This window comes from Aulonocara sp. 'chitande type north' Nkhata Bay, linkage group LG7 (genome assembly GCF_057382095.1).
Source record: "Aulonocara sp. 'chitande type north' Nkhata Bay isolate Kocher_YH1m ecotype deep benthic linkage group LG7, A_spYH_male_GT1.1, whole genome shotgun sequence".
Classification (NCBI taxonomy): Eukaryota; Metazoa; Chordata; class Actinopteri; order Cichliformes; family Cichlidae; genus Aulonocara; species Aulonocara sp. 'chitande type north' Nkhata Bay.
The window spans coordinates 55,599,428-55,615,462 of record NC_141350.1 but is presented as its reverse complement, the minus strand read 5'-3'; the positions used below and the strand labels follow the sequence as shown (position 1 = coordinate 55,615,462).

Below are 16,035 nucleotides of genomic sequence, written 5' to 3'. Positions count from 1 at the left end.
GGGAGGGAAAGCCGTCTTGCAGGAATCTCCAGAGTCCCTTCACAGTTCACCGGCCTCATTCTTTTTTTTTTTTTAATAAAGAGGGATCCTCAGCATAGTGCAGCTCTACTTGGAAAGATGATGACATGCAACAAAACCCCCTTGCAACATTTGTCTCATTTATCTTTCTCCCATCTACTTCATGTTTTTGCACAAGCGCTCTCCAACCATATGTCCCAGTTTTTTTTTCTTTTTTTGCAAACCTCCCACAGCAATATTTGTGCATCTCTTTGAAAGGTTGACATTGTTACTAAATGAGTCAACAGTCAACATTTCCATGTATACTGCTCTTTGTGACATAAAACAATTCAAAATACCTGTCATTTTAACCAGAGTCGTTTTCAAAATAATACATCCAATTTATTCTTTGTGTATTTTTTCTGTCAACTGTAAAATGGCTAAATAGAAGATTGGAAACTGGTTCTTGGAAACTGCAAAGACAAATGAGAGAAAACTGGTATGGGAGGATGTTGCCTCAGCTGCGGAAGGCCACTGGAAATACAGACTCCTTGGGTTATTGTGAACTGACTACTAGACCATGTAGAAATTTCACTTCTGGTCTGAATAGCCCAGCTGCTACTTGTGCACATAGATCACGTATCTATTCCATTTCTAGCATGAATACACCCTTCAGCTTTTGAGGACACCCATGACTCATTGCCTTTGTGAGAACTTTCTAACTTTACCCAGTGACCCTGGCCACATGCACTGAAAAAAAGGGACTGGCCATCTCTTGGATTTATGTAAGCATCTTGCATGTATTTAACACAATTGCCTCATGTTTTAAAGTTAAATGTAACTATATAGTGTAAAAACTACATGATATGCAGAAAGGGTGTATTAAATTGTTCATATCATGTTCAGGTGAAGTAAGTCAATAAGATAGCAACGTTAAATCTCGTGAAACCACGCGTGATTTCATCTCGCGGGCTTTGGATCGTGGTTTAAAAAAGGCATCCATCTCAGTCAAGTCGAGCAGCCAACTCTACGTTTTTGGTATGTCTTGATTTTTTGAATTAATATTTACCATATTTCAGACAAATGTAGTTAAACGTCTAGAGTGTCGCCATGTAACATGCTAAAAAAGAGCCGTTAGCTTATTTGCTGTTTTATCTGTTGTCAAAGAATTGGCGCTTTTTCATTTGAATTTGTCTTTGGCACAAGAGCCGTAATATCACATTAAACCTAATTACGAGGCACTCATAACATAATTTGTGTGTGAATAGATTTGCCAACTGACTCTTCAGTTACATTGTGTATTTACTGCACCGTGGTGTTAGTGAGATTTTGGACATTGAACAGCTTTAGCTAATATCATCAGCGGCATTATGCTAGCTTACATCCCTACCCCTCCTGCCCTCACCTGCTGTCCTTTTGTTTTTGTTTTTTTTTGCTGCACATTGAGAGACGACCTCTATTCTGCATTTCACCAGGAGTCAGCTGATGGATTGTGGGTTCAAGGTGTTATGGTAAGAAAGTATATTCTATTTTCGTTTCTGTAACTTAATTATAATGGGTTTTTTATAATTATTAGGTGCATGCATACTCACCCTATTAATACAACTGAGAAATCCAAAATCTGCCATAGGTTTAACTTATACCTGTATGTATTGCCAGAAAGGTGATTACTGGACTCGCATTAATGCACACTTGAACTGAAATGAGGTTGTAACTTGTGGGTTGTTGGGTTGCAAATCAGAAACAAACATCTTTGGATTTTTTTTAATCCCATAAGATCTGGAAACACAGTTTTTATTCAACAAAACATTACTGATTAACCAAGCACAGTGCCTGCTGTTATTTCAAAATAATTTTATGTCATTTCAGATAAAATGCAGCATTCCAGTGCATCCCAACCATGCCTTTACAGTCAAGGTTTCTGACGGAGCTGAGTTTCTCTCTGACAGTCTGCTGAAAGTGTTTGCAAAGTGATCGGGGGAACAGGGCACAAAGCTAAAGGATGTAGCTGCCATTATGACAGTAAGAACTTTAAAATTCTTTAACTACAAAGTGTATATGTATTGCATTAGGTCAGTAAAATTTTTATGCTACATCCATTGAAACAGTCAACTATTACCTGTGAGTAATGATTCCACTAAAAGGATGCCATAATTTTCGTCATGCATTTACTGGCCCACTGAGAAAAATTTATCTTTTTTTAAAAATAAATGTTCTGGAAACTATATATCCATAAAGTTGATGTCAAACAGGAACTTTTGATATTGCTTTGTAGATGCTGGTGTTGCATGTTGACTGGTTTAAAAAGTCAAGAGTTTTTGTCTGGGATCATTTTCTTCTGTGCTACTGAAAAGTTCACAAATCTCTGTTTTCTTTGTTATAATAGTCAAGGATGACATTAATGCTCGGAGTCCCTCATCAAAGTGCTCCGCATCTGTGTGAAAGACAATTGCAACATCTTGGTGCAGGAGTTCATGGTGAGTGTTTTATGAGTAGATTGTGGATTTGCAACCTTTAAAAATGCATTTAGTTATCCACTTGATCCTCATTGGACTGGTTAGGACCAGTAGTCCTCTTTAATAATTTGAAGTTCACATGAGGCCTGGTAGTGAACTCGGCCGCCGGCCCTTGAGGCCCCACCCCCACCCCTGTATTAGGGGTCACATCAGTGTGAAAAAACTTTAAATTTGTCATTCTAATGAACAAAGGAAAATCCCACCAGTATTTACATTAGCTTTTGTTTGGAAAAAAAAAAAAAAAAAAAAAAAAAAAGACCAACTGACCAACAGCTAACCAAATTGTGGGGCTGAAAGTCTAAATTCTAACATCTTCTGAGTGACATAGCCTGGATTTCTGATGGGCCGGTGTCTTTCTAACAAAAACTAATGTAAAGCATTTGAAATTATTATGTTTTTCACCCTCTCTTAGAAACTCTGTTAGACCATGAATGGCAGCATGGCAGGCCACTCTTGGCTATAGCTATTTACTATGTTGCTTGCATTGGTTTAAATTACTCTAACATTAGAACTGGTAGATTCAAAAGAGATGAGTTTAAAAAGGAATCTTAAAGAAATGTTTTGTGTTTAACCAGGACTTGACTGAGGCCACTGCACAGATTGAGAAAACCACAATGAACATCTGTCTCCAGAGATGCGCCAGGCAATGACTTTTCTGATGTTGTTCTTCAAGATCTGGATAACGTGACCTTTGCAGTAGCCATGCTGTTTGGACCTTTTTTATTCCTTCAACATGAGTTACCCATCACAACTCTGCTACACTTTTGAGGTGATTCAATGGGTGGTAATGGAGTTGGATGCAACTCAGCTCTCAAGAAAAGCTCACAACTAAGACAAAACTGCTCCTGCAACGAAGCTCACTGTTATGCATGTGAGGTGACCAGCTCTAGGTGAGAGGACATTTAAATCTCACACTTGTTCTGCTGCATTTTTGAAGCTCAATTCCAGGAACGGATCGCAGGGTTCATTTTTATATACTCTGCAACTGCCATGAGGACGAGCTGTTTTTTGTTGTTGTTTGTTTTTCCTTTTGCTCTGTACAAGTTCTCTGTCTGTTTGGCAGCATTTTTAAATTTCTCTTTGTATTTTTTCTTTCTTTTACTAGTGAAGAGATGTAGCGTGAACAGTTATGCAGTCTAAATATCCCATATGGGCCGTGTGAAATGGTATTTTCAGTTTCATTCAGTTGAAGTAAAGAACGTTGAATATTTCTAAGTGTGCTGTTTTGAACCAATATGTCACAGTATGATCAGTGCTGTAATTTTTGACAGTCACTGTATCAATGTTATTTTTGCGTCTCTTGAATAAAGTTTTTGACCTGCAAGTGCTAATTTCTTTAGTTATTGGGGTAAAATGGGTAGTGTTAATAGGAAGGTGTTTGCCAATTCAGTAACCTAATTTAATGTTAATGGAAACTAACATTACCTCAAATTGTTTAGTTATAATTGTTGTTTAATTGAATCTTGACGTTAGAGGCCTTAAATAGAATGTTTTGTATTGTTCTTTCCCAACATTTTTCAAAAGAAACAGTCTAATTTCTTTGCTGCGATTGATTCCAGAGAACACGGAAGAACTGACATTATTTAACTGTTGATTTATATAGATTCAGTAGAGGAGTAATGTCAGTTTAATTCTTTACCTACTGCAGTGAAATTAGACATGTTGTTTTGAAAGGTTACTGGTGGATGCCAGCAACCATCTTGGAAGAGAACAATACAATCTGTTATAAGGCCTCCATTTGAAAATTGTGTATTTGATACTAGAATATAATAGCAAAATGTAATTTGAAGATAACATGTAGTATTTAAGTGACCAAGTAGTATTGGGTAAAAGTTATTGAATTGTGTTGGGATAACGTGAGAAAATTGTGAAGGATTAAAATATTCCAAGAGCTCAAATTACTTCATCAAAACATGTTTAAGTCACATTTTATCAACACAAATTGCACAGGTTTATTGAACATGAATAAATTGTGTTAATTTAACTCAATGGTTTAAGTTGCTGCCAAAGCAAAACATCTGTGTGCAACAAATGTCCACCATTGAATTAAGTAAATCCAACAACATATTTTTTTCAGTGTGGACATCCATCTCATATTTATGAGATCGTATGTGATTATTCTTAGCAAAGCAGTGCATGACTGGACCAAGTTTGGAATATAATGTAAAATAACCTAAACTGTTATTTCCCTGGAAAAGAAAAGGTATAATAAAGATATTTTCTTCATGTTATTTTTATTGCACATCATGGCATTGAAAATTTGAATGCAGACGGTGACATTTTAGCCTAGTAACTTCGTTACAACTTCCTGTCTTATCCATAGACTGTTTTATTTTTGTGACATAGATAGCTAATATTGGCTTAAACGTGCCAGCTTTCTATAGCTGGTGTGAATCCTGCCTGTGTTTATGTCTATCTGAAACTGATTGCTTCATATAAAGCCTATTAACATGGATTTTGATTATACTTCACTATATTTTAGATGCAAAATTTTTACTTTGTACTCTGTGCCACTAAGTTTAAGATACTTAATATTTTGTAGAGCTTAAATATATAAATACACAAATAATTATGCTGTATTATAGTAACATAACGAAAAAGGTTCAGAATAAAACCTAAATGTGGTATGTTGTTTAAAGATCCATTGTGGATTAATTTTGTCACACTTTTTTAAAGTTAGCTTTTTATTTTTAATCTAATTTATTGCCTTTTAAAAGTCTATTAAGCATAAAAAGTCAGCTTTAATGTGATGCTGCTTGTGCTGTGCGTCCACAACACAAGACTAGTCTACTTTGTAATCCATTTTTAAATGCAGAGAACATTTCAGTTTTTGTTTTTAGTTTTGTATCAACCACTTTTTCTGTGTTTTATAAAGTTATATTAACCTCCACATCCACTATTATTAAATCAAAAACAATAAAATGTTTGTCCTTATTCTTTTCTTTAAATTTAACAATCTAATTAGTTCCCAGAACTCGAAAAAATTGAGGAAACTCGTTGCCTCAAAAAAATTGAGTAAAGCTTAGCTAAAAATGACTAAATTAGGACAACTTATTTATTTTGAGTACTCTGTACAAGCTCATTTGTTCCCAGAACTCAAGAAAATTGGATCAAGTTTACGTAAGATGACCAAGTTAGGGCAACTTACTCATTTTGAGTACACTGTACAGCCTTGTTAGTTCCCAGAACTCAAAAAAATTAAGGAAACTCGTTGCCTCAAAAAAAAACCAAGTAAAGCTTACTTAAGATGACAGTTAGGACAACTTATACAGTGCAAGTCTGCAGTATTAAGAATAACTTGATATTTCTGACTGTACAATACTAATTGTTTACTTACTGACAAACATTTCAAGTTCAACTAAATGAAAAAACTATTTGTGGTAACCTGAATATGATTAAAAACAATTAACAACACTTTTTGTAAGGATGTTAAAATGAGCCCAACTTTTATTTTCAAACAGAACAAAGTATAACAGCCAACATACTGGACACTGTTCTGCTGAACAACAAACAGTTATATTGCCATCACTGTTATCTTACAATGAAACAAAGTCTCAGATGTAATTATTCTGAAAATAAGTTTAGGCCTACCACAAGTTTGTTTTGTACTTACTTATATAATCAAAATAAAATATTTATTGTTCACAAGTGCAGTCTCTGATTTAAACAACACATTTGCTTTGTATTCCAACACATGAGCTGGAATGTTGTAATATTTTATGGATGGCTTGTTTCGAATCCAGGCATTACTGCCTGAATGACTATCATGGATCGAGGTGATCCAAATGTAGGTGCAGAAGAAAGTCTTTAACTTCCCTTAAGTACAGTGGCAGTGGATGTGGGTTGGAGATGCAATGAGCTTGAACCTGCAGGCGACCATCTTCACTCTAAGAAATAAAATGTTGCATTTACTCCACCCAGTTATGTCAACCGGTTCCACATAACTGGGTTAGTGAAATATAAAATGTATGATACACTTAATTTGAACAACAAATTTTAAGTACATCTGTCAAGCTTTGGCTAATTAAATGCAAATCACAAGAATGGTGTTGTATTAACTAAATATCATAATGTTGATCTAACTAACATGTTGACTTAAATTGACAACACTAAATAAAATCTACTCAACCAAAACAAGCCCTACTTACTCTATAAAATAAGATGTTGCATTTACTCCACCCAGTTATGTCAACCGGTTCCACACAACTGGGTTAGTGAAATCTAAAATGTATGACACATTTAATTTGAACAACAAATTTTAAGTACATCTGATAAATTGACTAACCCTAAACGAGCTCTACTGAAACTATAGGATTAAATTACTTACTCTATTTAAAGTAAATTGAGTGGGGTGCCCCCGGCCTCTCGGCCTGGGGCTCGGTCACTCAGGCGCGGCTGGCTGCCGGCGGAGCTCACGGGCGCATCACTGCAACTCCCCCTGGCTTCTGCTCCGCAGCTGCTGAGTGAGCCCTCATCTGGGACTCTCCTCAGCTCTTTCTGGGACAGTGGCGCGGCTGCCCCTCTGTTGGTCTTCCTTGGTCTCTTGTGTTCTGGGGGCCTCTGGATGTCTGGAGTTTTGATCTCCTCCATACCTGCTTCATGCCCTGGAGGACGGGGCTGTGGCCCCCCCCCACACCCTCTAGCAGATTATTACAAGAAGGAACCTTTTAAAAAACAAAAAACAAGCGCGTCCATGCTCACAGGTGTACACACGGGTGATCACACCCACAAACTACACCCTTTTTGGCTCCTACCTCAAAGCACACTGTGTTCTGTTGATCTTATGTGCTGCACAATGATGTTTAATATTTGGTATTTGCTGTCATATTCCCATATATCATTGTGATGTTGTTTGTTCTGTTGCTCTTGTTCTCTTCTGCATGTTTTCTTTTTTCTTTCTCAGCAGGTGACCCAGGTGATTGATATATGCATTTTTTTCTTCTCTGCCCGTTCTGTTGGTTTTTGTCTTTTGCCCTTCTCCCCGTCCCTCTTCTCAGCTGTTTCTCTTTCCCTCTTTCTTTCTCCCCTTCTTTCCCCCAGTCAAGTCTGTCCCGTATTCAGTAAGTGAAAATAAAAGAAACAATAAAAGGTGAATCAAATGGACCATTACGGCAAGGCTGGGATGGTCAATTTGGTTAAGTAAATCCTTTGGGCATCTTTCTTTGCCTTTAGACAACAATTCTGATGGCAAAAGAGCCAAACGGGACAGGCAAAGAATAAATAAATAAAAAATAAAAAATAAAAAATAAAAAAAATATGAAGCTTTTGCAAAACTCTATCTAGTCCTGTGAAAGACCAAGTACACCCATACTGATTCTGTAGGAATTAGGATGGTAAGTAGCAGCCAGGTGCGGATCATCTGATTTTCTTCATTAATTAGCCGTCAATAAATGTCAGCGCCTCAATAAAAGCAGCACAATTCAGGTGTGTGTTAACACAATGCCACAGTCTTTCCAGGAATGGATGTCCCAGCAAACTGACCCCAATGGTAGACCATGCAATGCTGAGAGAGACTGCAAAGAACCCAAGAGCGATATCTCAGACTCTGTCAGTCTGTTACATATTAAATGTCATGACAATGCAAATGGAAAAAGACTAAACAAGTATGGCTTGTTTCATGTATGGCTTGTTTCCCAGGAGGAAACAGCCCAGGTTTGCAAAGAATTTGAATTCTAAAGGTTTGAATCAGAATAAACCACAGCACTTCAGTTTTGACTCAGGAGACAGACAACCTCTCTACTTTAAGTAGGGCTGTCAATGTTAACATGTTAGATTTATGCAATAAAAATTTGTTTTAACGCATTTAACTCAATCTGGAGTGCAGAATGGACAAACTTTGGACAAACTGCCCGAAATGCATTGACAGAGACATTTCAGGGATTTTGAGATGGGTTAATTGCGTTAAACAGACCTCAACTCATTATATATGTTGCAGTGAAACCATAAGAGAGGTGTGCATTAAAGAAAATGTCCACAAACCTCAATGAACTGAAGGAATCTTTTAAAAAAGAGCAAACAACCATATGAGAGTCACACAGAAAACCATTACTTAAAGTTATTGCTGCGCAAGAAGAAACAAGAAAAAAAATAAAATAAATAAAGTAAATTGAATAAATCAAACACAATTTTATTCAGTTAACCCAACTTTAATAACACTTGGTGTAAAATGTGCTGAAGCAAACTTTGAGCTGTTCAAAATTCTAGATCAATGCCTTTTTCCTAAACAAAAATATCTTCACATATATGCAAGTGCATATTAAGTACAGGAAGACATAATGCAGAATGTTAAAATCAAGTTATTAAAACTGGAAAGTGTTGTGATTCCAACATTTTTAACATTAACATGACTTAATTTAAACTTGCTTCGGGTACAATGGAAAACTCACAATACAGTCCTATAAACAACAAGTAGAAATGACTTTAGTGGCATTTTTGTCCATATTTAAAAAACCTTTTTTTTCCCCCAAAACTTAAAATGAAGTCCAAACTTAGGAGCAGTCTTGTTCAATGTAGCTGGATGGTGGTAAAAGTTCAACATGAACAAAGCATGCCAAAAAGTATGAGGCCTTGCAGAAGTTCTTGCGGAATTCAAACTGAACAGTTTATAAAGTGCAAGGAGATGGGTTTGAGAATCTTGTAACCAGTTCAGTGTCCTCTATAGTTCAGTGCAGGCTGTTTCACTCAAGCAGTTTGTTTTTCAGAACTTGCACATTCATGGATAGGTTGTTCCCATCCAACTCCATCAGCACCTTCTGAAGAAATTCAAATATGTATTTCAGGTGCTTTGGGTACCTCAGATTTAGACTGTAGATTAGTCCAAGCAGGAGGGCACACCCCTTTGCCACATCACTAAGAGCTTTCAGCACAGTGTATCCTTCTATGATGACACCAATGTCCTCAAGTGTATCTGCAGAGTCTGCTCCTTCATGTCTGACAACGCAGACTCCTAAAGTCAGCTGCTCCGTTTCTCTTCTTGCACTAAGATCCACATCCTTAAAATGAAAACAAGGGGGGGGGGGGGGGGGGGGGGAAGTTACTTGCATATAGATACATATGAACAAATGAGCCCACCTTCAATTTACTATCCCAAATTAAAAAAACCAAACAAACAAACTGATCTTTCCCCTTTTCTAACTTACCAAGAATTCCTTGAACAGGTCATCTGGCTTTTTATTTAAGTAGACACAGATAGTTTTTAGGACGCATTCCCGTCGAACATCAATGCTGATATTCTGGTGGAGATAAGAACTCAATGTGAGACAAGATTTTGGTTCTTTTCCACCTCTTCCCAAACCAAAGTCAAAAATATTAACAGATGAGTGATTAGCGATGAGTAATTAAACAATGTTTGACAACTCACATTAGTGACATTCAGTGAGGTTAATGATTGGTTAGGCACTGACTCTTCTGAGTCAGATCAACAAATATATGAACACAAAACTAGAAGCTTTTCAATTTTGACAATACATGAAAGCTTTCACTTTTGCTTTAATCAATTCTAGACTGTTCAACAATATAATTATTAATTGTACCCCTAAAAATGTTAAAATGAAATAGAAGATTAGAACTCGGCAATATGGATTCAAAATCCTATCACAATATTTTCAATATTGGTATTTATTACGATAACAAGAGTTACAATAAAAGATAACAGTAACCACAATCACATCTGAGCCACTTTTGTTGCATCTACTGACAGACAGAACTAGCTGACCAACATAAAATGAAGGGGGGAACACACAAATTGTCACTTTGATAATCAATGGAACTGATACAAGGAGTTAAATGCATTACATATAGCTGTATTACACATAATGCTGCATTTTAATGACACAAGATAAATGCATGTCTTACACTTTAATCACTGATATTAACACTAAACCAGATATCAACACGGGGTAGAATTCCTTCAAACAATGTAGCAACTTATTTGATGCATGTTTCTAAAATACACTATACATATACAGTGGGGCAAAAAAGTATTTAGTCAGCCACCGATTGTGCAAGTTCCCCCACTTAAAATGATGACAGAGGTCAGTAATTTGCACCAGAGGTACACTTCAACTGTGAGAGACAGAATGTGAAAAAAAAATCCATGAATTCACATGGTAGGATTTGTAAAGAATTTATTCGTAAATCAGGGTGGAAAATAAGTATTTGGTCACCTCAAACAAGGAAAATCTCTGGCTCTCACAGACCTGTAACGTCTTCTGTAAGAAGCTTTTCTGTCCCCCACTCGTTACCTGTATGAATGGCACCTGTTTGAACTCATCATCTGTATAAAAGACACCTGTCCACAGCCTCAAACAGTCAGACTCCAAACTCCGCCATGGCCAAGACCAAAGAGCTTTGGAAGGACACCAGGAAAAGTATTGTAGACCTGCACCAGACTGGGAAGAGTGAATCTACAACAGGCAAGCAGCTTGGTGTGAAAAAATCAACTGTGGGAGCAATCATCAGAAAATGGAAGACATACAAGACCACTGATAATCTCCCTCGATCTGGGGCTCCACGCAAGATCTCATCCCGTGGGGTCAAAATGATCATGAGAACGGTGAGCAAAGATCCCAGAACCACACGGGGGGACCTGGTGAATGACCTGCAGAGAGCTGGGACCAAAGTAACAAAGGTCACCATCAGTAACACACTACAACGGCAGGGAATCAAATCCCGCAGTGCCAGACGTGTTCCGCTGCTGAAGCCAGTGCATGTCCAGGCCCGTCTGAAGTTTGCCAGAGAGCACATGGATGATACAGCAGAGGATTGGGAGAATGTCATGTGGTCAGATGAAACCAAAGTAGAACTTTTTGGTATAAACTCAACTCGTCGTGTTTGGAGGAAGAAGAATACTGAGTTGCATCCCAAGAACACCATACCTACTGTGAAGCATGGGGGTGGAAACATCATGCTATGGGGCTGTTTTTCTGCCAAGGGGACAGGACGACTGATCCGTGTTAAGGACAGAATGAATGGGGCCATGTATCGTGAGATTTTGAGCCAAAACCTCCTTCCATCAGTGAGAACTTTGAAGATGAAACGAAGCTGGGTCTTCCAACATGACAATGATCCAAAACACACCGCCCGGGCAACAAAGGAGTGGCTCCGTAAGAAGCATTTGAAAGTCCTGGAGTGGCCTAGCCAGTCTCCAGACCTCAACCCCATAGAAAATCTGTGGCGGGAGTTGAAAGTCCGTGTTGCTCGGCGACAGCCCCAAAACATCACTGCTCTCGAGAAGATCTGCATGGAGGAATGGGCCAAAATACCAGCTACTGTGTGTGCAAACCTGGTAAAGACCTATAGTAAACGTTTGACCTCTGTTATTGCCAACAAAGGTTATGTTACAAAGTATTGAGTTGTATTTTTGTTATTGACCAAATACTTATTTTCCACCCTGATTTACAAATAAATTCTTTACAAATCCTACCATGTGGATTCATGGATTTTTTTTTTCACATTCTGTCTCTCACAGTTGAAGTGTACCTCTGGTGCAAATTACTGACCTCTGTCATCATTTTAGGTGGGGGAACTTGCACAATCGGTGGCTGACTAAATACTTTTTTGCCCCACTGTATTTCATTCTTCAAACGGATAGGATCGCTGGCGCTCCTGGTGCTCATTACTGACACCAGGGAGCATGCGCGGTAGATGTTGGGAGTAATTTTAAAGCTGCAGTTCTTAGTAGGCAAGTTGCAGCTTAACATGAATCGTAAAACATTTTGGGAAATTACACCGAAGTGGGCCCAATAATATTTGTTAAATGCCTGACTAATAACACCTGTGAGAGGCATACAAGCTAGAATGCTAAAAATTTTTTTTACCAGACATCATTTGTTTTAAAATAAAACATACAGAAGTACTCCCGAAAATGTCGGATGTTTATCATTTAGTACACATTAACCAAATATGTCATCCTTAAATGGTTGTACTTACCAAATAATCCTCAAATGGCAATGGATTTTATCCAGGCTTCTGAGCATGATGCAAGTTTCGGTTGAAAATGGCGGTTGTTCAAACTTCCACACTGCACATGTGCAAACTGAGAAGTACGGAGAGCCTGTTAGGACAATCCTCTTCAAATTAAAGTGCTGTTCATTTTAAATGAACTTTTTACGTTGGATTTAATGTACTGCATTTTGTTGTATTGAAATATTGTGTTTGTAGCTGACGCTGAAATGTTTGTGTGGGTTGTCATGACAACACCAAAGTGAATCTGAGATCGTTATTGTTTTCTATTTGTTTTCTTTATTTGCTTCTCATGCTTGTGTACATTTGCAGTAGGAAAGGTAATCTATGAATCCAGTGATATATCCTGCTTATAAGAAATGTTTCTGTTAAAATATTATTGTGAAGTAGTCACTTCCTGTGAGTTGCGGGAACCGGAAGTTGTGCGCGGGAGAGACAAGACAGAACATTAACACGGCGGACTTTTCGGAATATACAACTTTTCTACTGCTGGTTTTACAAGGCGTACACGGTAAAAATTCATTATGCTGTTATTTGTTTAACACTTGTGCACCTTGTGAAAGGAAATAAGTGGCTGAGATGAATATCATATGTGCTATTGATATTATTTTACTTGTTTCTAGTTTTCACGGTGCTCCATGATTGTGAGAGGAATAAAAGAATTGTGGACATCAGTACGGAGCGTGGATTCTTTCGACCAGAGTAGAAACAGTGAAAACGTGTCCCAATCCATCTGGAGGCTTCGGTGTGCAAAGCTCTTCTCATCCTGCAGCAAGCTACAGGTCTCGGTTTGCAACGCGCTTCGCCTCCTGCAGCAAGCTACAGGCTTCGGTGTGCAAAGCTCTTCTCATCCTGCAGCAAGCTACAGGTCTCGGATGCTTCTCATCCTGCAGCGAGCTACAGGCTTCAGTGGACACGTTGCTTTGCATTTTGTGACAACCAATCGGGAGCTGCAGATTCAGCGGACACTCCAAGAAGCGGTTTCAGGCTAAAGCGTGAGTCCTCAGGCCATATTGCGCAGTTATTATGCCTCGTGAGTTGATGGATAGAACATGAGCTACAAATTTGCTGTAATGGACAAGGAATTAATAGTGTTCAAATTTTGGACTGTGTAAAAAAAAAAAAAACGGACAATCTGTTGAAGTTCTGGAAATTATTGTTGTTTTCTTACCTGTTGTTTGCAAGCTTCATGAAGGCTGAAACTGAAAATGTATTTGCTGTCATACGTAAGAATCTAAGCTAAGGTTCCTTTGTGTTAATTTTAATAATTCTCCGCCTATTACATCCATTCTTGTAATTACCTTAGTTATCTTGTCCTCTTCATAAGATACCCCCTTTAAAGTCTGAAAATGTCTAAAGATGGTCATAGTCACCCTGATGTTATGTCAGAAGTACAAGATGCAGGGGATTTGGAAGAGGAAAAAAGTGTAGTGTCTGAGAAATCTGAGACAAAAACAAGAAAATCCTCTCGTGAAAGGCGATTAACGCCAAAAATGCAGGAACTGAAAGATCAAGAGTTAACTCAAAAGGAGAAGAGGTTCAAAGCAACATACGAGAAATGGAAAAGCAACGTAAGAGACATTCGCACAAAGTTAAAGCAAGTATGCTCTGAGAGTGACATGTATGATATGATGGATGAGGCTGAGAAGCTAGAGTCTGAATTAAAGGAACAGTATGACAGAATTCGACTCCAAACCTCACCAAGTCAAGAATTTCGAAGAAAGATCGATGCATGCTCAGCCGTGACGGCCGACTTGCTGCAGCTGATGAGAGTACGTCTGACTGAAGATGAAGGTGAGTTTGACACGGTGGCGGAAAGATCAAGGTTACGCATGCTACTTGATAATGAATATGCTAGGTCCATATATGGATCCACAGCCTCCAGAGTTACTGCACCCAGCTGTCACAATTCTAACCATCTCTCAGAGTCACCTAGCATTTCAGCTATGAGAGCGGAAGTGGCTGCTCAGCTGGCTGCAAAGAAAGCCGAAATTGATATGGAAGCTGCCATCGAAGCTCAACGTCAGCAGTTGAGAAAACTTGAAAATCAGAGGGACATTGATGTAATTCAGGCAAAGCTAAATGTCTACACTGAAGAAGAGGGAAGGGATGGGACACGCAGTCCTCCATTCAGCAAAGTGAGTGATGCACACCCCTTCGCTCACCACATCCCAGATCAAGAACGGCAGGTTGTGCAAAACGAGACATCATTGGTCCAATCGCTACAAGAGTCATTAGCTCTTACTCGCTTGCCAACTCCAGAACCTTCTGTATTCTCGGGCGATCCTCTGAAGTTTACAGAATGGAGCATAAGCTTCAAAGCCCTCATAGAGAGACGATGCTCTGACCCTGCAGACAGGCTATTCTACCTGCAAAAGTACATAGCAGGTGAGGCAAAATCCTCTCTTGAAGGCAGCTTCTACAGAAAAGATGAAGAAGCCTATCAACAAGCATGGGATAGGTTAAATGCTAGATATGGCCATTCCTTTGTAGTGCAGCGGGCTTTCAGAGATAAGCTAAATGGGTGGCCGAAGATTGGTGGAAAGGAATATCTCAAGTTAAGAGAGTTCAGTGATTTCCTCCAAACATGTAGTAATGCCATGCCTCACGTAAAGGGCTTACAGGTTCTTAACGACTGTGAGGAGAATCAGAAAATACTAGTCAAGCTTCCTGATTGGGTGACAACTAGATGGAACCGTTATGTCACAGAGCAGCTAGATCGGGGCAACGACTATCCAAGCTTTCATGAGTTTGCTTCCTTTATCTCTAAGGAGTCACGCATCGCATGCAATCCAGTGTCATCCTTACATGCCTTAAGGCACTCTGCAGAGGCACCAGCAAGAGAGATGAAGCGTTCAAAAGCAAACACGTTTGCCACAAATGTGAAACCCCCAATTCCATCAAGCTCCACCGCCAAATCTGACCCTGGTGAAATCAAGTTGGGAGATGCAGGGAAACCAAAGAAATGGACCACACCAACACAAAATTCCAATAATGGCCATTGTATTTGCTGTAGTGAGAACCATTCCATACATAAATGCAAGAGGCTTATGGACATGTCTGTAGAGGATAAGAAAAAATGCATACTTGAAAATAAGTTGTGTTTTGCATGTCTAAGAAGGGGTCACAATTCCAAAGACTGTAGGAACAGGGCCATGTGTGGCATATGCAGAAAGAGTCACCCAACGCCATTGCATGAAGATCGTTCTACAGCAGCATCAACACAAGGCGCAGTTGAAGAAAGTACGTTGTCATTATCATGTTGTGTGAGTGGAGGTGAAGGTGGGAGTACATCAATGATAGTCCCAGTGTGGATCTCAACACTTAGTGCTCCGGACACTGAAACCCTAGTGTATGCACTATTGGACACTCAAAGCAGTCACACATTTGTTGATCAGGAGGTGTGCGAAAAGCTACAAGCAACAATGGAACCAGTGAAACTTAAACTTTCCACCATGATGGGGAGAGACTCAGTCGTGAAGAGTCAAAGAGTATGCAAGCTCAAAGTTAGAGGATTTTCCTCTAATGTTTCCATCAGTTTGCCTCCAGCCTACACAAG

At 38.8% G+C, this 16,035-nt stretch overlaps 1 protein-coding gene and 1 long non-coding RNA gene across 4 annotated transcripts; one reads left to right on the top strand and one right to left on the bottom strand.

Annotated features, from left to right (window-relative positions):
* The first annotated feature begins 745 nt into the window (after positions 1 to 745).
* On the top strand, positions 746 to 3,898 carry LOC147326303 (uncharacterized). Of its 3 annotated transcripts, XR_015130439.1 has the most exons (6): positions 746 to 782; positions 904 to 1,035; positions 1,473 to 1,508; positions 1,867 to 2,019; positions 2,384 to 2,474; positions 3,089 to 3,898. It is a non-coding gene; the product is annotated as an uncharacterized LOC147326303 (long non-coding RNA). The 3 variants fall into 3 exon arrangements; XR_015130440.1 differs by having other exon boundaries at positions 748 to 1,035; positions 1,445 to 1,508; positions 3,089 to 3,897; XR_015130438.1 differs by having other exon boundaries at positions 748 to 1,035; positions 3,089 to 3,896.
* Positions 3,899 to 8,446: 4,548 nt separating this feature from the next.
* On the bottom strand, positions 8,447 to 9,847 carry LOC147326302 (uncharacterized; the record flags this gene model as incomplete). Its single annotated transcript, XM_086297781.1, has 2 exons — positions 8,447 to 9,505; positions 9,653 to 9,847. Coding segments are annotated over 2 exons (510 nt in total), but the record flags the coding sequence as incomplete, so codon positions are not given.
* Positions 9,848 to 16,035: the final 6,188 nt, after the last annotated feature.